Consider the following 26843-nt stretch of genomic DNA (forward strand, 5'->3'; position numbering starts at 1 on the left):
ATATTGACTGATATCCAACATGAAACAGACCGAAACGGCACACTCTTTCCAAGCCTCCAAGTGTGCATTGCGTTACGTTATTTTACCATTGGATCAATGCAAAATGTAATAGGCGACAGCATACAAATTTATTTGTCCTCCATGTGTAGGCTATGAAAGATATTTTAAATTAAATGTGTAATGTGTTAATATACGTTTTTAGATTGTATGTCTTTGTCTTGATAGTTCACTCAAGGTAGCAGTTTGAAATGATGCACGCGGTTCCTGTTTAAAAATTTTAAGACTACTGATTGGATTACAAAAAAATACGTCATTCTGTGCGACTTCGCATCAGTTTACGGAGAGCTTACGACCTACTAGTTAAGTTCTGCCTTAAGAACAGGTGGTTCAACCAAATTAAGCACTGACTTAGTTACAAACTAACTACTACTAAGCCCTTAGTGTGAGCGTTATGTCCTAACTTAAGAGAGAACCTACGCACAGCTGGTGCAACCCTACCCAGGCAATGGTGAAGTGAGAACCCAAGTGCAGTTTTATTTTAGAAAAATACTGGACAAAGGACTAGAGAACATGAGGGCTATAGATACATAGAATAGGTAAACAAGTTAAGACAACCAATGAAAATACAAAACTGATAACAAGACAATGAATTGTGAACAAATAACAAGACAAGTCTATAAATCAACAAGAACAAGGAACATGAACAAGAGGGAAACAGGATAATCACATGACTAGACAAGGATTAAAAGACCTGAAAACATGAACAAAAACACATTTAAACATGACAATTTTATTTACTATTTTCTTTTTTATTGACTAGAAAGCAGACTGACTGCCATTGTCTCACTATTTGATTTGCATTTTTCTCAATTATGATACATTTTTAGTACTTAAAGATGTACTATTTCTATTTTGTGGTGCAATGAAGACATAAAAAGCCATTTCCAGAATGAAAAACTTTATTCACGTTTCGTGTACATTAAATTATATTATATTAGGCACGTCTCCACAATTATTAACCAAGAAAATTAAGCTAAATCTATGCTTGACAAGCTTGGGTTTTCACAATTCCTGATGACAATGAATAATTTCCAAGTGTAACTATTGAGGTTGTAAGTAACTGGAGACAGAACTGTTTTGTACTCCACAACTTGGTAGAAGGGCTCGACTTGGTAGAAGGGATCTTGTGATTCTCCACATTCACTTCGGAACCTTTTGTGTGGACTCGAGAGTGGTAGGAATTATTTTTCAGTGACGCTGGAACTTCCAATACAAAATTCAAATATATTCATACGTAGTACTGTGAACATAATTGAACAATTTGTTGTGTCTAAATGATGACGGCCATGAACCCTTCAGAGGGAAGGCTTGTGTCTATTTTTATAATATTTAATGATTAACAGTCTTCTGCACTGTTTTTAAAGACACTCACTGGAAAAGAAATTGAGATTGACATCGAGCCCACAGACAAGGTAATATACAGTGTACATAATCTTCAACGATTCAGAGCTAATGCCATTTTTCAACCCACAGATTTATATCTTTTTAGATAGATATAAATCTGCCATAATTCAAACACTCATTTTCCTAATTTCCAAGTTTTGTCAATAAAAAGTAATGCAAACATTTAAGCATGTTGTAACAGTGTGTTTATTTTAACATCTTTCACAAGTTTTATTACGACCATTTTGTGAATAGATCATTCTGAAACAGACATGACATCTGAAAAACAGTGAACCGAGAGGCCATTATCTGCTGTTCTCCTGCCTTGGTGCCAACAATAGGGGGCACTGTTGTATTATATATATATATATATATATATATATATATATATATATATATATATATATATATATATATATATATATATATATATTACCCATTTAAAGGGATACCTCACCTAAGAAATGTAAATTCTCTCAACATTTGCTCACCCTCTTGCCATCCTAGATACTTTCTTTTTTTTTCTGCAGAACACAAAAGATTTTTTAAAATAATATTTCAGCTCTGTTGGTTCATACAATGCAAGTGAATGGTGACTTAAACTTTGAGATCCAAAAAGGAAATCAAGGAAACATAAAAGTAATCTATAAGATTCTAGTTTTTTAATTTCGTGTCTTCAGAAGCAATGTAGGCGTGGGTGAGAAACAAATCAATAATTAAGCCCTTCTTTTGTTTTTTTGTGATTCATGTTCTTTGTGCATATTTAAACCTACTGGGCAGGGAGGAGAATGTTTTAGTAAAAAGGACTTAAATATTGATCTGTTTCTCACCCACACCTATCTCTTCTGAAGACATGGATTAAACCATTGGAGTTGTATGGATTAATTTTATGCTGTCTTTATGTGCTTTTTGGATCTTCAAAGCTCTCTACACCAGACCACCTGCTCATGGACATACAGAGCTGAAATATTTTTCTAAAAATCTTAATTTGAGTTCAGCAGAATATAAAAAGTCATACACATCTGTGGTGGCATGAGGGTGAGTAAATGATGACAGAATTTTCATTTTTGTGTGAACTTTCACTTTAATATGTGCATATCAAAACACACAGATCTTTTTTTGTCTCAGCATATATATTTATTTATCTTTTAATATATACATTTAAAACAAATACAAAACTTGTAAGAAACGAGAGAACTCTGATAGAAACCCCAGACAGTTATGAATAGTGGTAATTTGAACTTTGAAATCTTTATTAGTTCAGACTGAAAATATTTAAATGTGAATGTAATCTATATAGGTCATTCAATAATAGAGTTATATAGATGTGACAAGGATATTCAAAATATTAGCATCAATCATTTGTTACTGGTAAAATATACAGAAAACTCATTTTGTATTGTTTTCAGTATCACCTGTTCTAGAGTGTTAGAAAGTCTGAACCCATCAGGACTGCCAATATGAAAGTCACATTATCTATATAACACAGACATTGTGTTATTGCATTTGCAGCACAATAGGCAGTTCTCAGAAGCAGCTAAACTTGAAAGTTACATACAATGATCAAAGATTATTATCAAAATGTCTGTATGCAGTCAGTTTTTAATTAACTGTACTGATAATGACAGGTCTTGCTGCAATCTGAATAAGAGAGGAACTATCAAAAAGGCAGTGTTTACTGTGTTGGGGGAAGGTTAAAGATTGGTGGGAAGAAGCTCATGCAACATGACAATGAATTACACTGTGATCTATATATACTCTTGCTTTTTATACAGCACCTACTCATTACAGATCAGCCAGAAAACATACAAACAAAAAACAATTGGCACTTTTTCTATAGTTTGTACAACAATATTTTTAAGAAGTATTGGGTGGGTAAATGTGTGACATCAATACAGAGGCACAATAAAAAGACCCTGTGACCACACAAAACCTTATGCAGTTATATGTACAACAGTGACTTGCATACTGTACATACTCTTCAACTGAACATTTATCTTGTAGAAACACACTACATACACTGATAAGACACAACATTAAAACCACCGTTAGTATTGTGGCTGATTGGTGTATTATAATATTTTTTTTCAGAATCGTAAAGTTTTTTTTAAGGCTTTTGCTTAATTTTGGTGTGTAGTTTGATTAAGTAACAGTATTTAATGTAATCTGGATCCTGTCTGTGAGTAAACCATATATTTGTTAGCTTGATTCCATTCTGTTGTATTTCACTTCTCTTAATATCTATCATCCATCAACATGATTAAGATTGTATATATTATTCATTGTATACTATGACTGATTTAACCGGCTTATACAGTGTATCAAGAGTGATTTCAAGTTCTTGAATATTCACATATTTCACTTTTATTGCCTTAAAATAAATGATAGGACCAAAAAATGTATAACTACATTCATACAATATTTATATATATTTTTCGATTTAAATACGTCAACGTTACGGACACTATGCACCACCTTTTTTTTTCACGTAAAATTTGCTGCAACAATTGTGTAAATACTTTTGAAATAATTACGTTGAATGAAAGTGAACCCAGGGGTTTTGACTGTGGTTGTAATCTCTGTCAAATGTTAAGACAGAATGACCACATTGGCCTCTTTAAGTTTTCGTTGAACACTTTTTAACATCAGAAATATCAGAAAGCAAAATATTCTCAAACAGTGATAATAACATATACAATGACATCAAACAGGTTTCTGTAAAAATCAATTTTTTATTTGTACCAGAGTAACCTGCTAGAAAACTACTCTGAACCACCACAACTGGTTCTAATATATATTGTATATGCCTTCAATATATAGTGATTAAAAAAAATCAATGACAAATCAATAAAAAAATTATAACAGCCATATCACAATGACAAAGTAATATGATTACAAAACAATTAAAAATATCAAAATCATATTTAAACAAAAATGGTGTTTTAGTGTAGTACAATACAATTTAAAATACAGCTTTGGTTTATAAAAAATGCTTTAAATGAGGAGTGTGAAATACCCAAATTAAAAACTGAGGAATAAAGAGGCAGATGAGAGGGGTTAGAATTAAAACATTAGAATGTATTTAATAATAAATAAAACAAACCCTGCCATTTCAGGTTAGGCCATGATGTTGTTTGCCAAATTGACCATCCAATGTTCTATATTCTATAGAATGGAATTCTAATCCCCAGATTGAGATCAATCCCAGTGTTTCCCATAGAACGGAATGTTTCCGAAATTTGTATGTACATTTTAGAGCATTTTTGTGCTCATCTGACATTTTAATGTTGTCATTCTGTTGCACAGCCAATAATGCAGTTGCAAATTGACTAGCAAAAAGTTTCTAAAACCACTATAGCAGAATGATGTGACTATAGAGCACCCAGTCTCTGTTAATTACTATCTCCAGAGCTTAGCTCCTGCCCTACGGTGCAACCCACTCTTTATAAAAAGGCCTAACGAAAAAAGTGAGGTATGTGAACAATTTCCGATTTACAGTGTCTGTCTCAAAAAGACCGGCACCCTGTATGTGAGGGATTGAGTGTGTCTCAATGTGTCTGTTCAGCAGTCAGCTGATTTCTCCCCGTCTTCTGCTGACAGTGGAGTCGACTGTTCCTTCAGCTCTATCTCATCTCCACCCTCTTCAGTTTTCTTCTTGTCCTCCGCTGGGTAAACCACTATGCAGAACTTCTGACCCAGGTATGTCATCTTATCTAAGAGTAAAGAGAGAAGAATTCAATGTATGTGTCTACACTAATTCAAATAACTTTGAATATAGTCTAATACTGTTTATACCGACAAAGATTAAGTCCTTAGATCATACAAAAGCCATAATGTAATTTTAACCAATGTTTGGAAAACCTCTGCCCAGACTACAATGCAGTTGCTCCCCAATGAAAATGCAGTAACAGTGTGTTTTCCAAGGTCTGACTAGCAAACCCAGGGTAGAATAGCATAGCTATCTTAGGTTGACTAAGCTAGTCTTTCTGGTTAATCTAACTGAGCAGCCTGGTGGGAGAAACCAGCATCCCCATGCAGGCAAACACATATACTGGAAGTATCAGCAGGACCATGCAGCAATCCTCATTATTCCACTAATATACAACAAAAACTAATAGAACTCAGACTATTACACTTACCAACAAATGTATTGAAACATTGGGGCTTGTTTTCCCAGTACACGCCCAAGAAATAGACAGGGACACCAGTAAGCATGATGGCCAAACCAATACCACACACCACAGGCTCTGAGTACAGGGAGAAGATCAGCAGGAAGGCCCAGAAGAGCAAGTAGATGACCGGCCACACCAAGCTGATCTGTGAGTAGTAAGTAGTTTACAGGTTAGCAGGCAGAAGGAAAGGATTACCTTAAAAAAACTAACCTGTTTAAGAACCGGAAAAGTCAACATCCTAATAACATTCAATGTTATGTAAAGAGTACCTAGAATTGGACAATCATATCATCATGGATACCAGATAAAAAAAAATAAAGAAAAATACATATCTTTCTATCTCAAGGGTAATTTAATGGAATGAAAGGTATGAACAGTATATCTCAATAGGAATACGTTTGCAAAACCCACTTGCAAAGAATAGTGAATAACAGATGGAGAGTTATCAGTCGATAACTACTGAGGTCACTGAGCAAAAACGGCTCCCATGTCAAAGATATTGATTTTCACCATATGGTGTGTTTAATGCTGTTTGTACATGCAGTAATTACAAAAATTCCAAGAAGGGAATGAGTAGTTTTTAGGGCTCTTTTCAATAATTAAATTAAGAATGAATTAAGACTTAAGGACTTACTTTAATTGGTCGATGCATGTCTGGTTGTTTAATCCGCAGCACAATCTGCCCAGCAACAGTGACACCATAGAAGAGGTAGTTGATGAAACCCACATAGTTGATGAGTGTGTACATGTCACTAGTGCACAGCATCAGAAGAGTGGAGATGCACTGAAAAAGTGTCAGAGACAGACATTGGTTACAGGTTTGTCATAAGGAGTTTCAAATGTCACATCACCATTAAACCCATTCATACTGGGGGTCAGGCAGAATGCAGGCCATAAAATCAACAAAAAAGACTCAATAAAAGACTTAAATTTAGCAAATTTGTCAAGCAGAATGAAATGATGCAGGAGACTTAGAGGTAGAGGGAGTGGGGATTTTAAAGGGAGAAAAAAAAAAAACTATAAAACCAAAGAAATCGTAGAATAAGGCATATGCATTTACTCACAGTGAATATCAGGGCTGGAATTGGGGTGCAGCGCTTCACATGAATCATTGCCAGGAGGCTGGGGAGATGGCCTTCCCGAGCACCCGCGAAAAACAACCTGTACAAAATGATTGTTATTTAGGATGTTGATACATTCAATGGAGGGGAGCTTGTGAAGAACAAGGGACAGATGGGAGGGTGGACGGATGGACAGGCGGACGGACAGAAAGATAAATAAAAAATACTGCTATTCTTTAGAAAACAAAAGATTAAGGAAAGCACAAATGGGAGAACAATTGAGTGTCATGTATGAATGCAGGATGGATGGATGGATGAAGAGAGGGAGGGACTGACCGAGAGGAGGTGAAGAGGGAGCCGTTGACCCCCCCAAATGTGGACAAGGCCACAGAGATGGGCATGATCCATGACATCACTCCTAACAGCTTCTCACCAAACGTCTGGGAGAGAGCAACAGAGTGGTGAAGGAGAGAAAAGAGAGACAAGCAGAGGAAAAGAGGACATTTGTTGAATTCATGCATTATCATGTACATTATATCTGTACTGTTTAATTAACAACAGTATCTATGAATATCATCAGAACAGAATGCAGAAGATTCTGGAGTCTGATATATCTAGATTGGAAGGCATCAAAAGCTCATAGCAAGTATCAATCAAAGAACTTGAAATATTGATACTTAGATATGTAGATATGTCACAGAATCTCCTGCATCAAGCAAAATAATAAATTGCAAGCTAGGGAGTAGCCATTGATGCATACAACTAGAAAAAAAAAAAAAAAACATTTGTAATATACTGTGAGCAATTTAATCTTTCTGTTTGTAGCAGTTTGATAGTGTCAGACTGATATTTTGCCTTATTGTGGTAAGCGTGAACACTTACCACGGCGACAGCATTGGAGGCAAGCAGCTCCTGAGGACTCATGGCAGTGACGTAGGCAATGTTAGCAAAAACGTAAACAAAGGTCACAAGGGGAATGGAGATGAAGATAGCACGCGGGAGGTTCCTGTATGGAAAGATAACAAAAACAAAAGAATAAAAAGAAGGAAGAAATAAAAAAATGTGCTCAGTTCAAAGAACAGTCAATTGTAGTACCATCTACTTCACATATATAGAAAATAGATGGTGTGTGTATATATATATATGTGTGTGTGGTTCACTCATCTAAAGTCTCTGCTGGCTTGTCAGAATAAATTACTTGCTTGCATCTTGTTAACACTAATTAAATATTGACAAAACTGTATAGAATTACTGTGAGCACTATAGACTAGAGTTGGCTTACACATAGGGGTCGACCAGTTCCTCTGTGACATAATTGAGAAAGTTCCAGCCACCATAGGCGAAGGAGCCCTGTAGAAACGCCAGAGCGATCAGACCAACATCATAGTCTTGAAATGGCTCGAAGGCATTGGCTGGCTCCAACCAGTAATATTCGCCTGGAGAAGGAAGGAGACAGGGTTTAGTAATGAACAAGTAAAATATAGCAATGCTTTCCTTTAGTTAGCTTGTTAACCTTTACCAAATGTTTTCATCCAAAACAGCTTACAGTACACTAATTGCAAGCACAGTGTTGAGCAATCAAGGGTCAAGTTCCCTCGTCAATGACCATAATAGTTTTGTGATCTTAATCAGAAAAAGTCAGTACAGTCAATGGAAATCCAACTAAATAGAGGAACATGGCAGCTAGTTCCTGGCTAGACTAACAAGGTTCCTTTAAAGGGGAAAAAAAAAAAAACAGGTCATGCCAGCTTCAGGTGGTAAAGATGGGTTTTGGAGCATCTAACAACTGGCTAAGCAGGTAGACCATCATGAATCAGTTACTATATTCCAGAAACCTTTCAAAACACTTGACCACCTCAAGCAGGTATAATTAGTTATATGTTAGTAGTCCAGCTTTTCAACTACCTAAAACAGCTTGGACCAGCTAATGACCAGCTTGAAACTGAAACCAGCTACAGGTCCAAAACATAGCTACCACCTTTAAGGGATAGTTCACTCAAAAGTGAGAATTCTGTCATCATTCAGTCCTCTCATATTGTTTCAAATCTATATGACATTTTTCTTCTGTAGAACACAAAAGTAGATGTTAGACAGAATGTTAGCCTCAATCACCACTCACTTTTATTTTATGGAAAAAGATGCAATGAAAGTGAATGGTGACTGAGGCAAACATTCTGTCTAACATCTACTTTTGTGTTTCATGGAATAAAGAAAGTGAGGATGTGGAACCACATAAGGCTGAGTAAATGACAGAACTATAATTTTTGGATTAACTATCCTTTTAATCTGGTTTTGACTGGATTTTTCAGCAGGTTTGCCCTTAGCATAAAACTAAGCCTGCAGTCTTTTTGTTTCCTAAGCCAGTAGATTGCACATGTTTTCGGTCAGGTCTGTGTGTCACATGCACTCTCTGAACTCTCTCCTAGAGTTCCCTCGTATGTGACGAGAAGACCCCACATAAAAGGGCAGCCAGTGCCAACTGACCCAAATCCAGTTTTCTTTAGAGCTTCTACGTAGAATAACACCTGTCACTCTAATATAATCAGGACAATGTCTGAGCTAACGGACCATCAGTAGTGTGATGATTATTAATGATTAATACCTCTGAGGCACAGACTGTAAAAACTGAATCATCAGTGTTATTCTTTATTAGAGGGGTTGAACCCAGTGACTTGCAATGCAATGTTTGCAGTAACAGACACTCAGACCTCAAAAAGACCTAGACAGTCTTCATATTTGTCTTTACAGCAAAATCCTTCTTCAATTGGCTGTAATATAACATGCACAATTAAAAAGAACCTGATGCTTTCCTTATCACACTCATACCCAGACAGATGGTGCTTACCCTTGCAAATCTGTACGATGCCCATGATGATGATGAGAATAAGAGCCAGAAGTTTCCCTGCAGTGAAGATATCCTGCACTCGTGTTGCCCATCGCACACTAGAACAATTTATCCATGTCAGCAGCACTGAAACACAAACACACAGAAGTTACGATGCTGATTACACACACATTACAAAATAATTAAAATGATCACACATTCACACGCACATACACACACATGCTTATAGGGACATCCCATTGACTTCTATTGTTTTTAAATAAAGTTAATAGACTAACCCAAACCCATAACCTACACCAAACCCTATTAGAAAACTTTTATCATTTTTATAATTTAAAGTAATGTTATTTAACTTATGTATATTTTGTACAAATTACAGTATATTTTGTCAGATTTAGCTCACTTTTGAGGACAAATGTGTCCCCAAATGTTACTATGTACACAAACTACTGATGTCATGTGACAGAATTGTCATAAAATCAAATGGGAACAAGAAAATGCCTTGCAATCCACTGTACTGTGAGAGTAAACTTTGACTTCTGGACTTTTGGAAACTTGCAAGTTAAGCAAAATTTTTGCCTTTAGCTTCTTTGCCCTATTTCATACACATACACCCAGGCTGTACTTTCTTATGGACAAGAAGCAAGAAATTCAGTCTGTCACCTTGTGTAAAAAGAGACAGGTACACAGACATTGTCCTGAGTATTTGACAAGCCTATCAATAGAGCAAAATAGAGCCATAATTTTTCAATGTTAAAATTCTTGCTCATATCCCTACCAGTTTAATGTACAAATTCAAATATAAGTAAGTAATTAAGTAATAATGTTCACAACACCATTTGTTGTCTGAGTTCACCTAAAAGTGTAACACTGTGCCTCTGTGGCACAACCAAAAGATTCCTCTGTGATTGAGCGGCCCATCCTGCCTGACACAGGAACAATGGCTCAAACAATTGTGTGAGTTTGGGGCACTTTTTGTACCTCTATACAACCAATGGAAGACTTGGGGAGTTTTCTGGAATCTGTTTGAAAACAGTGATTATTTTTGCAATTCCGTTTAAAGATTCTAGTCATGCAGAAATGACACACTTTGGCTTTAAGGACAAAGCTAGTTTGAACGGAGTGTACACTGTCCAAACACTGTGAAAGTTTCAGGCTCTGATTCCAACCAAACTGCTCACACCTGAGAAGTCAGTCTAGTCATGGCAGAGTCACTGATAGTACAATGACATATGTTAATTGAGGTCTGGTGGTGTATTTTGTTACAAGAACTCACTCTTTTAATAACTTTTTGTGACTACAAATGGGACACAAACAATCTGACACTGCAAACAGACACCATTCCTAATACAATGTGTGGGGAACACCGTCAAACCAAACACAGCAAGGCTTTGAGTGAGGAGGTGTAATCCTAATGTCTTATCTCGGAGTGAAACGTACACTGTCTCTTTGTACAGAGCAGAATCATGCTTTTAACGGAGCCTAGTCTTGTTTTGAGATAAGGATTATTCATTCTAGGAAATGGACTAGAGGAGATGTCTAAGAGGGTGGAGCAAACTAATTTGTGAACTATTTAGGGAAAAACAAAATGAAAGTGCTGTGTTCAAGTTAGCTCAACTGACATTGCATCCTCCAAAAATTGAAGGTCATAAAATCTGCATGTGCTCATAAAAATACCCACACACTTCATGTTTAGCCACAGGTTATAAGGCAGAATCATGTGCTAAACAAAATTTCTAGCATTCAACAGCCAACAGCTGAACATCCTGAGCACTGACATGCACAGAAGAGGGGCTGCCATTTTCGTTCACAAAATCTAAAGGTGCTCTTCACAAATGTAAATGTGCCCTTTTAAGCGGAGGTGCCTTTAAGAGAGTTGAGATTTAAGATGAGTTGTCTTTACTACAGCACAACCCTACTTCTACTTCTGCCAATCAGAATGCTTTGGTGTTTATATAGTCTTAATTCCAAATGGGAACATGTTGAGAAGCACTAATTAATGCTGGCTCAGCTAATCAGATCTGTTGCCATGTGAACTAGACAAAGGGATGGTAATATTGCAGAAGCCAAAATTTGAAAAGGTACAGTAATTCTGGGTCACCAAAGACAAAAACGATTAAAAACTAAACTTAAAGTAAAACATCACTCACCTGTGTCAAAGATCAAACCATGGTGACATACCACCTCATATCCCTCTTTCTTGACCTCTCTCTCTATCTGGGTCTCTGTTTGTCTAGCTACATACAGCTTGTAGTATTTGTACCTTGAGCGTGAAGTCTGCAGAAAGCCTACGCTCCAGTCTTTTTGACGCAATGAAGAACCGTCATTCTCATTTATGTTTACCCATCCCTCTCATCCTCTTTCCCACAGCCTATTTGTCCTGTATCTCACTGTCTATGGCCTCATTGACACATCAATCCATCTCTCTCTTTGTATCTCTCCAACAACACTATCTTTCTATCCCTGTCTTTCAAATGTACCTTTGTTCATTCTGATACTCCAACGTGATTTGACCCTATGGACAAACTTTCCAGACTTCTTGCCTTCTCGGCAACAGTGTGTATATGTGCCATCAGAAAATATGTCTCAAACATACAAGTGTTAACAACAAGTCAATGAAAACCAGATTTAGAAACAGCAATTGTGTAAGTTCTTGTTGCTTCGGAGATGAGACAAGAGGAACAATCACAACATAAGAAAAGGTACACAACATGACTGAATAGTTTATGTCTACAAGATGAATGTTTACTCTTAGAGCTAATGACACTCAGCTGTATGCTGTAGATTTCAGATTTCATACACCCTTAACATACTTCTATGCCCAAACCACATCCTCTTTAACATGTGATAATGGTTTAGCATCCGCATGTTATCTGCTCTGTCTTTCCTTCCTTTCTTAACACTTTTTTCCACACCATTCTTTTCAATCCTTTCAATATACATAGTATACCAATATATTGTATAAATTTGCCCATTGCAATTCCCAAAAGTGACTGGAATTCACTATACTTACTAAGGTAGGCCTCAATTTCTGAGGAAAATGCTTAGCAAGAGTAAATAAAATGGTAGTCTTATCATGTCACTAATACATCACAAAAGCAATCTTTAATTAAGCACAGATATCTGTCATTTCTCCTTCTGGTACTCACACAAGCAGATGGCGGCGAGCAGGCGCAGACCATTCTCCGGGGGGAAGCAGGTGGGGAATAGAGGCTGCAGGACGTAGTTGGAGAATGTGAGAGCAATGACTGCCTGATTCGTGGGGTAGATCACCAACACAGCAATCCACAACCGCAAGAATCTGTAAAACACACAAAGATGTTGTAATATCATGGTACTTTGATATATACCATGGTTCTGAATGATTGCCCTATTCAAGTACCTTGGTAAATGTGCAAAATACAAGGTAACACCATGGAATGTGACTTATGTGGTCATGTAAACACATAAACGGCATTCTTGAAGGTCTGCACAAACAGACTGGATAACAAACGTAATAGGATGAAGCCCAACAAAAAGACAACTGAAACAATTTAATATTTCTGGGAGAACAGTGGGAAAAGCACACTATAAACTACTGTATACCCATTTATAAACACAAGTGTAAAATACAGACTGTCCCTCAAGTTCGCATATATGCACTCAAGTAAATTGGGGAATACGAGAGATTGACGTAAGAGGGAAACCCCACTATTGCATTGCAATTCCGCAGCAGGTTGCAATGGAATGTTAAGAAAAAAACGCAGCAACAATTTTGGAATATCTGGAAATAAAGCAAAGCAATGGAGAATAAAATTGCAAAGTTTTCCTCAGATGTCCTGTTTGTTATTTACAAAAGCATTGCATATACAGAAGTAAAGAGTACACCGCTCATACAATGCATGTAAATGTGAACACCACTTACTCACAATAAGCCGCTTTCTTTCTGGAGTATATTTAAACATAGTTACTGTCTATGGGCTAAATCAAACAGGGCCGTAGCAAGGTATTCTGGGCCCCCTGACTATATATTGCTCAGGGCTCCTTTCCAATTTAAAAAATACAGTTTAGAATTTGATGTGGGACACCCTGTATCTATGGGCCCCTAGAATCATTACCACCTTTCACCCAAAATCTTTTTAGCAAGTCAGTTCACTCAGAGGCCATTTTTGGAACGCTCTTAGACAGCTGTTTTTCTAAGTAAACAAGCTGCATGCTAGTGCATCTCCTATCTACTCGAATAAGGAAAGACTGAAATCTCCAAAAGGGGTGGTCAAGATTATGATCAGAAATCCTCCGCCGAATTCGCGAGCCACAGGGCTAGGGAGGAAGGACATCCAGGGTCCACGACTTCGTGAACTCAACTGGGGTAAAAGTGCACGTTTTTGCCTCAGGGGAGGGGAAAGGCGCTATACACAAGCGATACACCCGGCCAGCTGTTCCGTATTACCAAACTCAACCTGTTCGTATCTGAAAGAACACGGGACTAAACCGGCTCAAGTAAAATCTCACGAAGGCAGCTTCTCTGCAGATGTCTGCTAGAGAGGTGTCATTGTCCAGTGCCCACGAGGATGCCACAATCATTGTAGAGCGTGCTTGAACCCAAAAGGGGGACTAGGTCTGGTAGGCCAATGTGATGGCGTCCACGATCCAGTAGGCAAGCCTCTGATTGGAGACAGCGTTCCCTTTCCGCTGTCCACCAAAGCAGACAAGGAGCTGCTCAGAGCATCTAAAGCTCTGCGTGCAATCCAAGTAGATGTGCAAAGCATGGACCGGACACAGCAATGATAAGGCTGGGTCTGCCTTTCCCGGGGCAGCACTTGCAGGCTCACCATCTGATCACTACATAGCACATAGCCCCTGCATCGTGGTGCGCTGCTATAGCAGCTACGTACACCTTCAGGGTGGAGGGGGACAGCCACCCCCTCCAGCTTCTCCTGCAGGAAGGAAAGCTCTCTGGGGGTCTGCACTACAGGAAAAACACCATTTAGTGAACACACGCCACTTCAGGGAATATAGCTACCTTGTAGAAGGAGCCCTGGCCTGATTGATCGTGCTTACTACTGCGGCCGGTAGACTTAAGTTTTCACTTAAGTCTTCTGCATCCTGTCAAGGGACCAGAGGTGGAGGTTCCAGAGGTCTAGGCATGGGTGCAAGATGGTGCCCCGTCCCTGAGAAAGAAGGTCCTTCCTCAGGGAATTTGTCAGGGAGGTGCTGTCGCAAGGAGCGTGAGGTCCGAGAACCAAGTTGGGGTGGGCCAATACTGTGCCACAAGGGTGACTTGGGGAAAAGAAGGACTCCTGCACGTAGATATGCAAGGTCTGTCCAAGGGCTGAATAAGTGGTGGCAGAGGGGCATAACAGCCATGCGATGTATGCCACGGCGCCATGTTCAGAACTCGCAGGTCCGAGATTGGCCGCAACCCACCGCCTTTCTTTGGTACGATGAAGGAAGGGCTGTAGAATCCATTCAACTACCCAAATCGCCTCCAGCACCAGCCAGGCCAGACTTGTACCCCTGGGTAGAAGGCGCAGCATGGGGGGGGACGGCTACAGTGGCTTTCCTTTGGAAGAAGGAAAGCCGCGATCGCAACATTGCCGTGGTCATGTCCTCGCAATGAGAACACGAACCATCCACGAACACTGTCTCAGTGTGATCGCGGCCCAGACACATGAGGTAGCGCCCGTGGCCATCGGAGAAGGAGATAACAACCGCATCCAGGAATCACACAAAGATGAAAAGGCATCTTTAAAAAGACACGTCTTTAAAAAAGACGTTCACATCAACGTGTTGCTCTAATAGAGGAAAATATACTCTTTTCAGAAATACAGTGCCCTCCACAATTATTGGCACCCCTGTTTAAGATGCGGTCGAGGACTTCTAAAAATTCTCCTTTTTTTTTTAAACAACATAGAACCCAAATGCAAAAAAAGAGAAAAATCCAACCTTTTATTTAAGTACATTACTTTGGTGGTAAAAAAAAAAAAAAAAAAAAAATCACACATTTAGAAAAAACAAACTTGAAATCTTTTAGTAGCACTTTCGAAGTGCCCAGGGGCGTAATCTGCACTGATCGTGCAGAAGGAGAGAAAGCCGCTGGAATGCGGCATATATCCAACAACATACACTTCATTCAGAGGTGAATGGAACAGCAGTGGGATTCAGCTCACTGATACCCAAACGCTCGGCTCCGAAGAAAAAATCTGAATGAGAGTGTGCATTCCTTCTCATTTTATACCCCTTTGTCCGGAAGTGGCATGCAAATTCCACTCGCCAATTCCCAATTATGATTCCCCTTCTGTCACTCACTTGACATTGTGTCGATGTAGTGACACTAGGGGTCGCTCTTGAAAGCCCCGAAACACTTCAATCTTTATGGCAACAATGCACATGCACGTTCTCAAGTTGATTGACAGGCGATATATGTATCTAGAAGGTGATTGGCTCTTTTACTTGTAAGGCGGGACATCCTTTCTAAATCCATTGACTGTTTCAATTTCTCCCATTCATTTTAATAGCAGTAACCCATCTCTGCTAAATAGTTTCACCCCACTAGCTACGGCCTTGGCATCAAACAAGGTTTATTTTTGGCATGCGAGCTGTAAGGGCCGCAGATGTTTAATCACAGCTACAACCATTATACACGGCAGCAGTTTGGCAGCAGCAATTGTAACACTGTTCTTCTAATTACCATGTATTGAGGGGTAATATATTTACTAATTTACAGAGGGAGATAATAGGTGGTTGAGGGGAAAGTATGGGACTCAGACAAATGGAAATAACAGGGAAGACCTCCATAAGCTAAAAACTGAGTTGTTAAGCTTTCCTCTATATATGATTTGCTCATTCTATTGCTGGCATATTCAAAAACGTAATCTGAAATGGAGTTGTTCTCACAGCACATTCCTAAAAACAACTGAATTCCACAGTATCCCTGTTATAAAAAAAGTTTTGTCCTTGATGGCTGAGACATTTTTATTCCTAAAGACTTCCCTATCTGAACACTTTGTTGTCGTTTTTTTGTTTTAGTTTTATTGAGTCTAGAGTAAATGGACATCTTGGTCGCCAAGACACTACCAATTCAAACTAAGGTCTGCATTTTTATTAATACATTAAACTGCTTAAAGACTTAAATGTTAAATCAGTGCTTGCTGCCGTATTGCAGGTGATGTAAAGCATTAGACTCTGGCTTTCCAATCAATCCTCTAAATAAAAAGGCATTTCTTAAAAGGATAGCTCTCCAAAAATTTTTAAATTCTGTCATCATTCACTCACCCTCATGTTATTCCAAAACTGTATGACTTACTTCCGTGGAACACAAAAGGAGATATTTGTCAGAATGTTAGAGACTGACAGCATCAGTCACTATACATTTTTATTGCATGTTTTGCCATAATATTAAAGTGAATCATGACTGAGGCAGTCAATCCCGAACACTGATGTGTTCATAACAATTACGAATTTTCATTTTTGGGTGATCTCGCCATTTAAGACACATTTAAACCAATGTTATGTACTCAGTGTGTAGCTGCATTTGAAAACCTCACCCTGCCAGCCCTCCAAAGATGTCCTTGACATAGGAATAATCTCCTCCAGATTTGGGGATAGTAACACCCAGCTCAGCATAGCAGAGCGCCCCGATTGCTGTGATAATGCCGGTGACAATCCATACGATGAGAGCCAGGCCCACTGAACTAGCATTTTCCAACACTCCCTTGGGGCTGACAAAGATTCCTGAGCCAATGATGTTACCTGCAAAATAGAGAACAGAGAGATTGGGTATTGAGTATAGGAATGAGGAATTAATGTAGGATAGAAGCAGGTGAAAATAAAGGAGCACAGCTCATCATTTAAGCTTTCAATCCTCACCACAACATCCATCACTCTCTGCACATTTAAGCAATACTAGTTATGTACTGGCATTATCCTGAGTGGGGATTTAAAGAGATTTTAAATGCATAGGGATGAGAAGAAAGCAGATGATTGCACGACACACTCTACCCAGGAAATATAGTGATCAGTGAGACCTAAAACACTGAAAAAGAAAAATAGGGTGATTATAAAAGACCACTGAAGAGAAACAGGGCACAGTATAAATGAATCAAAGGGAAAATACGATGTCACTTAGGCAAGAGAGAGGGATCGAGGGGAGGAAAGAGAACAAGAAATTAGGGCAAGCAGGTGGCAAAAGCGAAGAGAAAGCTGACTTTGCAGAGTTAGAACTCAAGATGACTAATGGAGTGAGTTCACACAATAAATGTTGGGAGTGTGTGTGAGCACATAGTTTATGTATTTGTCTGGTGTGTGCGTTATGCATACTGCACCACCACTTTGTGATCCATGTATGAAATTTGTGTTTGTGATAGATATGTGAGCATGCACATGGGCATAAAATAAGAGATAATGTTGCATAATAAACCCAGATAGGGTGATCAGGACACAGACGTGAAGCAGTGTTATCATCCTAAAGGTTTATTATGTGACATGACCAGCCAGCTGGACCACTTGTTACATGTCATCTTACCAAATAAATAAATGCACATGAAATAATGATTTGTGATTAAATAATTGTATAATGTGAATAGAAAGAGTGAAATGAGAGACATGAAACTAGCACAGCCAGGGTTGTGAGGGTTATATTTGAAATGTATTCCACTACAGATTACAGAATATCATGCTGTAAAATGTAATTTGTAACATATTCCGTTAGATTACTCAAGGTCAGTAACATATTATAAATACTTTGGATTACTTCTTCAGCACTGGCACATTTTTTCACTTGTTTTGACTATAAAAACTCAATAATACAAAATACACATGTTAAAAATACATTCTCTGAAAAAACTAAATATCTCATGCAGTGTTGTTTCTAAAACAAGAGCAATGTTATTGATCTTGTTTTAAGGATTTTTAGATATTTTTACAGGAAAAACAATACAAAAAATTATTATCAAGAATATAATTTTTGCCCTAATATCAAAGTTCTTAATAGAATAAAATAAATTTTTTATCTAATGTGATTTTTCTTGATAAACAATATGATCATGTCTGGTAACATGTGCATGTAAAATGGCTAGAAATAAAATTTTAGCTTTGCATAAAAAGCTAAAATATAGTTTAATAGTTTATTTCTATTTCTTCTGCTCCAAACTTACTTCAAACGTACTTCTCTGTCTGCTCGTATGAATGTAACACATCATAAGAAAGTGTTTCACCACTGTTCAAATGCACTTTGGATCACATAATTTATACGTATAAATGTTTTCCATCTGAAAGGACTAAATATTAAATAAAACAATTAATAAAAAGTAATCTCTTCAGTAATCAAAATACTTTTTGAATGTAACTGTATTCAAATTACCAATTATTTAAATTGTAACTGTAGTGGAATATAGTTACTTATAATTTGTATTTTAAATATGTAATCCCGTTACATGTATTCTGTTACTCCCAAACCCTGAGCACAGCTATGTAGAGAAAGGTTAATATATGACCACAGAATGCCGCAACTGATCAATCAGAATCAAATATTTTGGGGAATTGTGTAATTATTCAAACTATCCAACAAAGATCATCTAATCTGTCCGTATAACAAAAAGAGCTGAGGGAACAACCCAAAACCCTTGTATTATAATAGCTTTATCACATGCAACTTCTTAGCTGCAAGCACTGGACAGAAGCTGTACTTTTAAGCTTATCTAGAACAAGCTTCCTTTTTCAAATCTTAACTATGGAATGCCAAAACTGGTAACACATCACTGTAAAATACATATTTCTGCAAAAGCCCTGTGATGAGCTCGCATACCTTGAGGGCATAGGTCAAAACATGTAAATTCAGAGCCAGACCAACCTGGATGAAGGCTCCTACATGAAGGGAGATCCTCATGTGACTCAGGCACACAGGACAAAGTTTAAAGACTTTCTGAAACAGAAAATGCTGATCTATTATGTGATGCCACTTACTGTACAAGTGGGAGTGGATATGTGGAGTGACTTCTAGCTCTCCAATTAACAGTGACCCTGTTTCCACCTGGTATTAAGATGTGTTTTTGGTGATCAGATCACATGTGGTCAGCGCTAAATACAGGACTAAACGGGGTCTAAACAACTAACGTGTTGCGATCGGATCACAAATACCACATATGTATGTGGTCTAAAATGCATCTGAACGCATCACATTTGATGTGTAAATGCTAATCCATCCTGTATGCATCCCGGCAGCAGCGAAGCTCCTTTCCTAACCTGTCAATCAACCGCTGCACTAAAACAAGAGTTTAAACGGCCAGTAACGAGCGGCTTTCAAAGGGAAAAAAAAGAGGATACACACACAAGCAAGCATGAGACCTTCACGGATCTTCTTCAGTGTGTTTGATATCAACATGCGGGACACTTACGAGCAGTACGAACATCTGAAGCTCAGAAAATAACAGACAATTCTGCATGCAATTTTGATTTTGTGATTGGATTAAATTTCAGCTGCATCAGGGAGAAATAGCGTGCCCTTTTCTTTTGCACTTTCTTTGTCTTTTCTGACTTTGTTGCAGTTTATTATTATGCAGGAACACACTGACATAGTGATTGATGCATGTATACAATGTATATATACACAAGAGTCCCTACCCTACAAATCTGATCACGAGCAGTCACATGAATCACATTTGAGTTACCAGGTATAAACAGTGATGTGTCTCACCTGACCACATGTGATCGGATCACCTGAGACACATCTTTATACCAGGTGGAAATGGGGTCAGTGATAGCCTAGATCAAAGTCTAGTGTTTTGGCTGATAACGTCAATCCAGGTTATGGTGACCCAATGAGCCAGCGAGTAGCTGCCCAATTACACCTCTGCCCTTAAGTAAGTCAACTACACCAGGTTTCTCTTGGGGGATTTTCACTGCAATTAATGTTCTGTGAATCTCTCTGGATACAAGTGTCTGCTAAACACAGACACTGCAAACAATAAATCAACAACTGCGGTCTGAATTTCCATAAATATTTATGTCTACACCTGATCATTCAGCTTCTGGTTATTCTCTATCACCTCTCTCCCTTACTTTCTGTTCTGAATTTGCTTTGTTAGGATATAATTATCACAAACTCCAGCATGTCCCATGACCTCAAAGTACAAGTTACACAACTTTACATAATCAAAGGCGTCTTTTACCATTGCCAAAGTGTGATCCTAGCAGTAGGGATTGATCTGGTTTCAACCAGATAGTTGTTGTTTCTGTGATCCCTGATTATAAATCCAAGAGGAAATACTGACTTCAACAGGTTTTGTGATCCTTCAAGAGAGTGATACTGTAGATTATTGTGCACACTTGTACATTGAGGGTTACATTTCTTGCTGACTCAAATGGAAACAAAGAATGCAGATGAATTTCCTGTTCATCTTGCATCCTCTTGCTTTCTGTGTTTGTGCCCATTGCAAAAACATCACCAGCAATACAGCAGCAAGCACTGATTTAACATTTAAGTTTGTCAATATGCTCCCAGCACTGGCCTAATGATTCTGTGCAAAGTCTTGTGTTACTCAAGAGCTATTTTTTTATTATTATTATTTGTATCCCCTTTTCACCCAATTTGGAATGCCCAATTCTCACTACTTTAGTAGGTCCTCGTGGTGGCGCGGTTACTCACCTCAATCCAGGTGGCTGAGGACAAATCTCAGTTGCCTCCACTTCTGAGATCGTCAATCCACGCATTTTATCATGTAGCTCAATGTGCATGACACCGCGGAGCCTCACAACATGTGGAGGCTCATGCTAAACTCCACAATCCACACACAACTTACCATGCACCCCATTGAGAGCGAGAACCACTTAATCGCGACCGCGAGGAGGTTACCCCATGTGACTCTACCCTCCCTAACAACCGGGCCAATTTGCTTGCTTAGGAGACCTGGCTGGAGTCACTCAGCATGCCCTGGATTCAAACTCGCAACTCCAGGGGTGGTAGTCAGCGTCAATACTCGCTGAGCTACCCAGGCCCCCTACCCTCAAGAGCTTTTAAGATTTCTAAGCATTCGGTCACAGTGACTTGACCAACAATTGAAGCATGTTCAATATAATAATACTGTTTGAGAACATTCAGACACCGGCCACACCACTGGGGGAGGCATTTAGAGGTACATTTAAATATGAGGACACTATATGTGGCCAGTATATGCGCCAATTACACTCGTTATTGCAATTTATGACAACCTCAAACGATGACATGGGCCAAATGTAGTAAGAAGGTGTTTTGCAGTCCGTACAAAGTTTTCCTGAAAGTTTGCCCCGGCAAGGTGTCAAGAACTACCGAAACTAACTCAAAAACACCTTCTTTTGTTTTGTGGTTTTAAGTAAAAAAACTAAACAAACAACGTTTTGGCCAGATTTTGTTCTAAATTACGTCATAGCTGTTTGTTCTTCGAATTGTCGAGGTGTGCCAGGGTCTAAATTTACTTCTTGTTTTTGTCTTCAGTAATGGCCCATTATTATGTTAAAGTCTAAAAACGGGAGCTGAGTGTCAGCTTATCACATTTGCATGCTGCCCATTGCGCAGAGACATGGCTCATTTACTATGTCATGATGTTACATCCTTTAGTGTTTCTGTTTATGACTCTTACTAACATACTAGCTGAAACAAAATAACAATTCCCTCTCAACTGTCTAACTGATTTTTTTCAGACTCTATTAATCCAACTGTTTCTGTGAAAAACAGGTCTGTAGCCTTGAAATCCAGATCTTTCCCTTTATTAGAATTTAAGTTAATAAAGCAAGCCATTTACACAACTTCAATGCCTCCTTTAAGCTTCATCAAATATAATGGAGTGAAGTGTGCTACATTGTGTAAAATACTGCCCATTAGCACTTAGATACTCTGTATTTATAGCAAACATTAGGTTGATACATTTATTACAGCACAGAGAACAAACCCTGGCTTTATTCTTCAACAACAAAGCTCTGTGGAAATTCACTTCTATATACTGAACTTGCTGTTTTTAGTTCCATATGAAGCTGCCATCAAGAATTTAATGCTTGAGGAGAATACAATCCAATTATATTCAATGTTCATTAAATTCAGCATTACATTTTTTACTTAATCGGCTTACTGGAGGCTTATCCAACAACCCACTGTGTCTGAATCACTAACCTATGATACATGTCTGTATTAGACCATGAACTTGTTTAAAGAAGAGAAATTAAAATGCATCCTATAGACCAGGGGTCCTCAATTAAAGTTCCAAGAGGTCCGGTCTCTACATTTAAAGTACTTCCCAGCAAAGGTCCGGACAGTATGTAGCTTACATGGTGTCAGTAGTTATATGGTTAGGAAATTATGTATCATTTTTAATAGCTTTATAACTTGATAAGTTAGGGGCTGTTCACACTGAACGTGTTTTTGCATGCGTCTGCTCTGTTTTGCCATTGTTTTCCTGTGTAAACACGCTAGATGTACGTCCATACATGCTGCACTGCATCTCGCTGTTTCTTCAGTGTCTCACGGAGGACTGTCCTTTTAGACACTGTGAGCTTCAGGTTTCAAAAATGCATGCCGAGACACCTGCGTTCTGTATCATTCTGTGTCTAGATTGTATTTTTTAGCGCAGGTGTCACAAAGATTTAACGTTCTGTACAAGTTCAGGTTGCAAAGAGAGGACTGTTACAATGTTTAACATTATTACAGATTGTTCTGCAACAAGCAAAGTTTCAGCACTTGATAAACAGCAATGTTTTTTCCCCTTCTCTAGTGTGCTGAGGGGCTGCCATGCCATATATGTTTATTGTTAGTTATGAACATTGCCACTGATGCGTACATAAAATACAGCCTCAGCATCAGAATATAAACTCCAGGTGAAAGTAACTAAGTCAGGAATATATTACTATTGAATTCAACAAATCCTCAAAGAAATAAAAATACTGTAACATATTTAATAACAAACTGGAAAACAATAAATAATTGTGGGGTTATAAAATTAATAAATAACAACTGAATTCCAAAATGTTACTGGGTGAAGTTTTGTATAAATTTATGAAGATAATTATTGCTTTTTTATTACAGTACTTTGGAAAAACTGGAAAACATGCATTAATGATCTTTAACTAGATTGTTATTTAATTAAACATTTTGAATGTATTTAGCTACAACAGCTGAAAGGATGAATTTTAAATTATGATTTAAAATACATTTTATGTAATTTTTTAAGCAAAAATTTTCTAAATGGGGCTCAAGCTTGGTCGGTTGCTTGGGGCCACAGAAATCATAAACTGGATGCCAGAATCTGTAGCGGGGTCTCCGCTACTGTTGTTAAAATAATCGCACCTGCAACTCGTACGTACAGTAAATTAGGCTTCATGCGGCGCCTCATGTCTATAGCTGGGAGAGACGCAAAGTGCGCGGAGTGGGAATAAAGTGAGTAGCACTGAACGTGCTTTATTTAGAAATATTTATCTTTAGCGCTGAATGCTATTTATTCACACTCCGCGGGCGAATACACATATGCTTACATAATCACTTAGCCAGGTGTCAGATAACTAGCACAAAAGTTCAGAGCTTGGTCTGGATTTAATTGTCCTTCGGTCCGGATCCGGACCGGAGTCTGCCAATTGAGTACCCCTGCTATTGAAGATTATTGAGCTGCCTTACAGGTTACTTCTGGTTTGTCCTAGATTGAAGTTAGTAATCCTTACACCTTGTGGTCAGTTAAAACTGCTTTGTGTTTGGATGTTCTCCAATTGTTTTATCAGCATCTCTTAGTAATTTTTGAGGCTGTTTGCTCTTGGTACATGATTTAAAAGAAGGCTCTACATTCCTTTTCTTATTCTACAATTGCCTGTTACTGTATTGTCTCATTTATTCTCCTCTCTGGTCCTATCATCTCAAGTACAACTATATAAGATTCATTATGTCTGCATTTCCAAATTCTGTTACTACCACGAGTTTCCATCCTAAATCCTGTTTCCATCGTAACAATCCCTACTGAACACAGGGGACCATAATCCACCTGTGACAAGTGAACATTAAATATAGGGCATAAAAATAAGCACATCAAAAGACACAAAAAGTTCATGTTCAGGTCCATGTTTTATTTCTAAATCACTAAGGGTTCAATGTAACAGTAAGAGAAGCTGATAAGGATGGAAATGGCAGCAGCTATAAAGCATTCTGGGAAATTTAGTGAAGCACACACAGAACAAAGGCTTGAAGAAGGCTTTGAGTGAACCGAAGCGACAATCACCTGATAAGTTATATTCGCATGGGACTGACTGAGAGCATGTGAATGTGTGACCTGATCAAGATTGCTAAAGGGGATTATCACTAACACTACACATGCAGTTAAAGTGTAGGTTGGGATTATTATCTTGCATGGGTTATTTCATTTATTAAATCTTATCATCACATCAAAGATGTTTATAGCTTAATTTTGCCTGAAGCAATAAATGTAAAGTACCCTGTGTTCTTGAAAGAAGTTCAGTCACGTTTTCTTTGTTCACTTCCAGTTAGGTTTTGCTGAATCTGTTCTATCTAGTGTGAAAGGTCTCTTCAGTGAGATCCCTCTGAATTGTTAAAAAATATTTCTGTCTTCATAAAAACCATGCACAGTTGGTGGATCTTTATCATTGCCTGACAACTTGACCTGCTTTATAAAGGAGCACTCAATATTTTCTTAAGCATCTTCAATCTACACTGACATCTAGGGGCCTGGATGCAGCATCATTTACACGCACACATTTTCAGGCACCAATACATTTACAGTAAGCATTTACTATTCAAAGTCAGCCATAGTTAATTTAATCCATGAGTGAAAGTGACCCATAACGGCAGTTCCTAGAATTTGGCTGGTGATGTGATCATAATAACATGAGGGGACCATTTACATGTAGATTTAAACGGTGTTTAAAGTGAAATGACTGATGTCTTCATCTCGTGTAAATGCTCATGATTTTATACACATGTTTCAAAAGCACAATTCATTTCTTAAGGAGTACAACTTTTTTAACAAGTAAAAAAATGAATGAGTGCACCTTTAAATACGTACAAGAGATAAACGAGAAAGAGATGGAGGGAGAGAGCACTAGACACGAGCACTGCACTGATGACACCTTGCATCAGTGAACACCCTCAGACAGATGACTTGTACGACATTTATACCAGGGCAAGGGAAGGCAAGGACATTTTAATTCCAGGCTAGCTGTTAATTATGTATATATTTGCACAAGAAGTCTATTGTGGAATAAATAATATCTTGGCTATGTGCCAATTTCAAGAAGTCTATATACAGCGATAAGCAGCGTGTTGCAAAATTACATTATAACTTTTATATTTTTCAATCCAGACATGAATACCCCCAGATTTCTTTTGATGAGTAGTATATCTGTCATGGGGGCTGCAAGATGATTAATTCAGCACTAAAATCCATTCTAAAATGTGCACTGAGAGCTGTTGACCATGCATGATTCACAAACCCATATGAAAAAAAAGATACTTACCAACAATAATACCGCAAGCGCTGACGAGACCAATCTCCTTCTTTAACGCCACCGACGACTCTCCTGCGGCTTTCCCCGAGTCTGCCGCTCCATCCCCGTTGATGCTCGGCGCAGCGCTCCCTCTTTGTCTCGGTCCATCCGTCATGTTGGCGAGATGTTCAGTCTCTTTCACGCTTTTTGGTGAGCAGATATTGAGCGCTTATGTGCGGCTGTCCTAGAAAAGCGCTCGGCGTGCACCGTTGCTCCGAACTCCGAGTGCGATTGTCATATATGCATAAATTAATGTGCTGTCACGCTCACTATCTTATATAGGTGATGCCTTTTTAAACAGTTGTCAGTCTAAAATTATGTACTGTAGTGGCTTATGGAGCAAAAACCGTAACAGTTGACAAAATGGGCGATAACCGTGAAAAGGCAGCGATAGTTTAAAAAAAATTAAGGCGCTGACAGTGTCATTGAAATGCTATATTTCTTTCCCCAGCGCTATTTATTTATTAATTTATTGTGATAAAATTAAAATATACACAAATATTCCAATAGGAACTTTTCTGTGCCTGTTTGCTTCAGTCTGTGATGAAGATTATCCTGGCTTTAATCTGCTGTTTAAACCAAAACACCACGCGCCCTGAGGCCGACAAAAACATTCGCTGTTCACTTCTTTCTTCCTGTACCGCTTAAACACAATTCACCCGCGTTGTTTCCTTGTTCTCAGAAAGCACACGCATCCTATTGCACTGAACAGACCAGTGTCCGCGCTGCTGAAAACAGTCGCGTCTCCAAGTGATATCCACAGCACCACACGGTGTTCCCAGCGCCTGGTGTTTGGAGTATTTAGTCCATATGTCAACCCTCTCCCCACCCGCC

General features: G+C 38.4%; 1 protein-coding gene across 1 annotated transcript; it reads right to left on the reverse strand.

The window, feature by feature from the left end:
• Positions 1-2570: 2570 nt before the first annotated feature.
• LOC127649174 (large neutral amino acids transporter small subunit 2-like) lies at positions 2571-26808 on the reverse strand. The gene is made up of 11 exons (XM_052134151.1): positions 25980-26808; positions 17048-17252; positions 12671-12822; positions 9522-9647; positions 7959-8112; positions 7559-7682; positions 7013-7116; positions 6680-6776; positions 6250-6399; positions 5583-5760; positions 2571-5156 (listed from the first exon to the last, which is right to left on the reverse strand). The coding sequence occupies exons 1-11, from the start codon at positions 26122-26124 to the stop codon at positions 5005-5007; spliced, it is 1587 nt and encodes a 528-aa protein (XP_051990111.1). The 5' UTR covers positions 26125-26808; the 3' UTR covers positions 2571-5004.
• Positions 26809-26843: the final 35 nt, after the last annotated feature.

This window comes from Xyrauchen texanus, chromosome 1 (genome assembly GCF_025860055.1).
Source record: "Xyrauchen texanus isolate HMW12.3.18 chromosome 1, RBS_HiC_50CHRs, whole genome shotgun sequence".
Classification (NCBI taxonomy): domain Eukaryota; kingdom Metazoa; phylum Chordata; class Actinopteri; order Cypriniformes; family Catostomidae; genus Xyrauchen; species Xyrauchen texanus.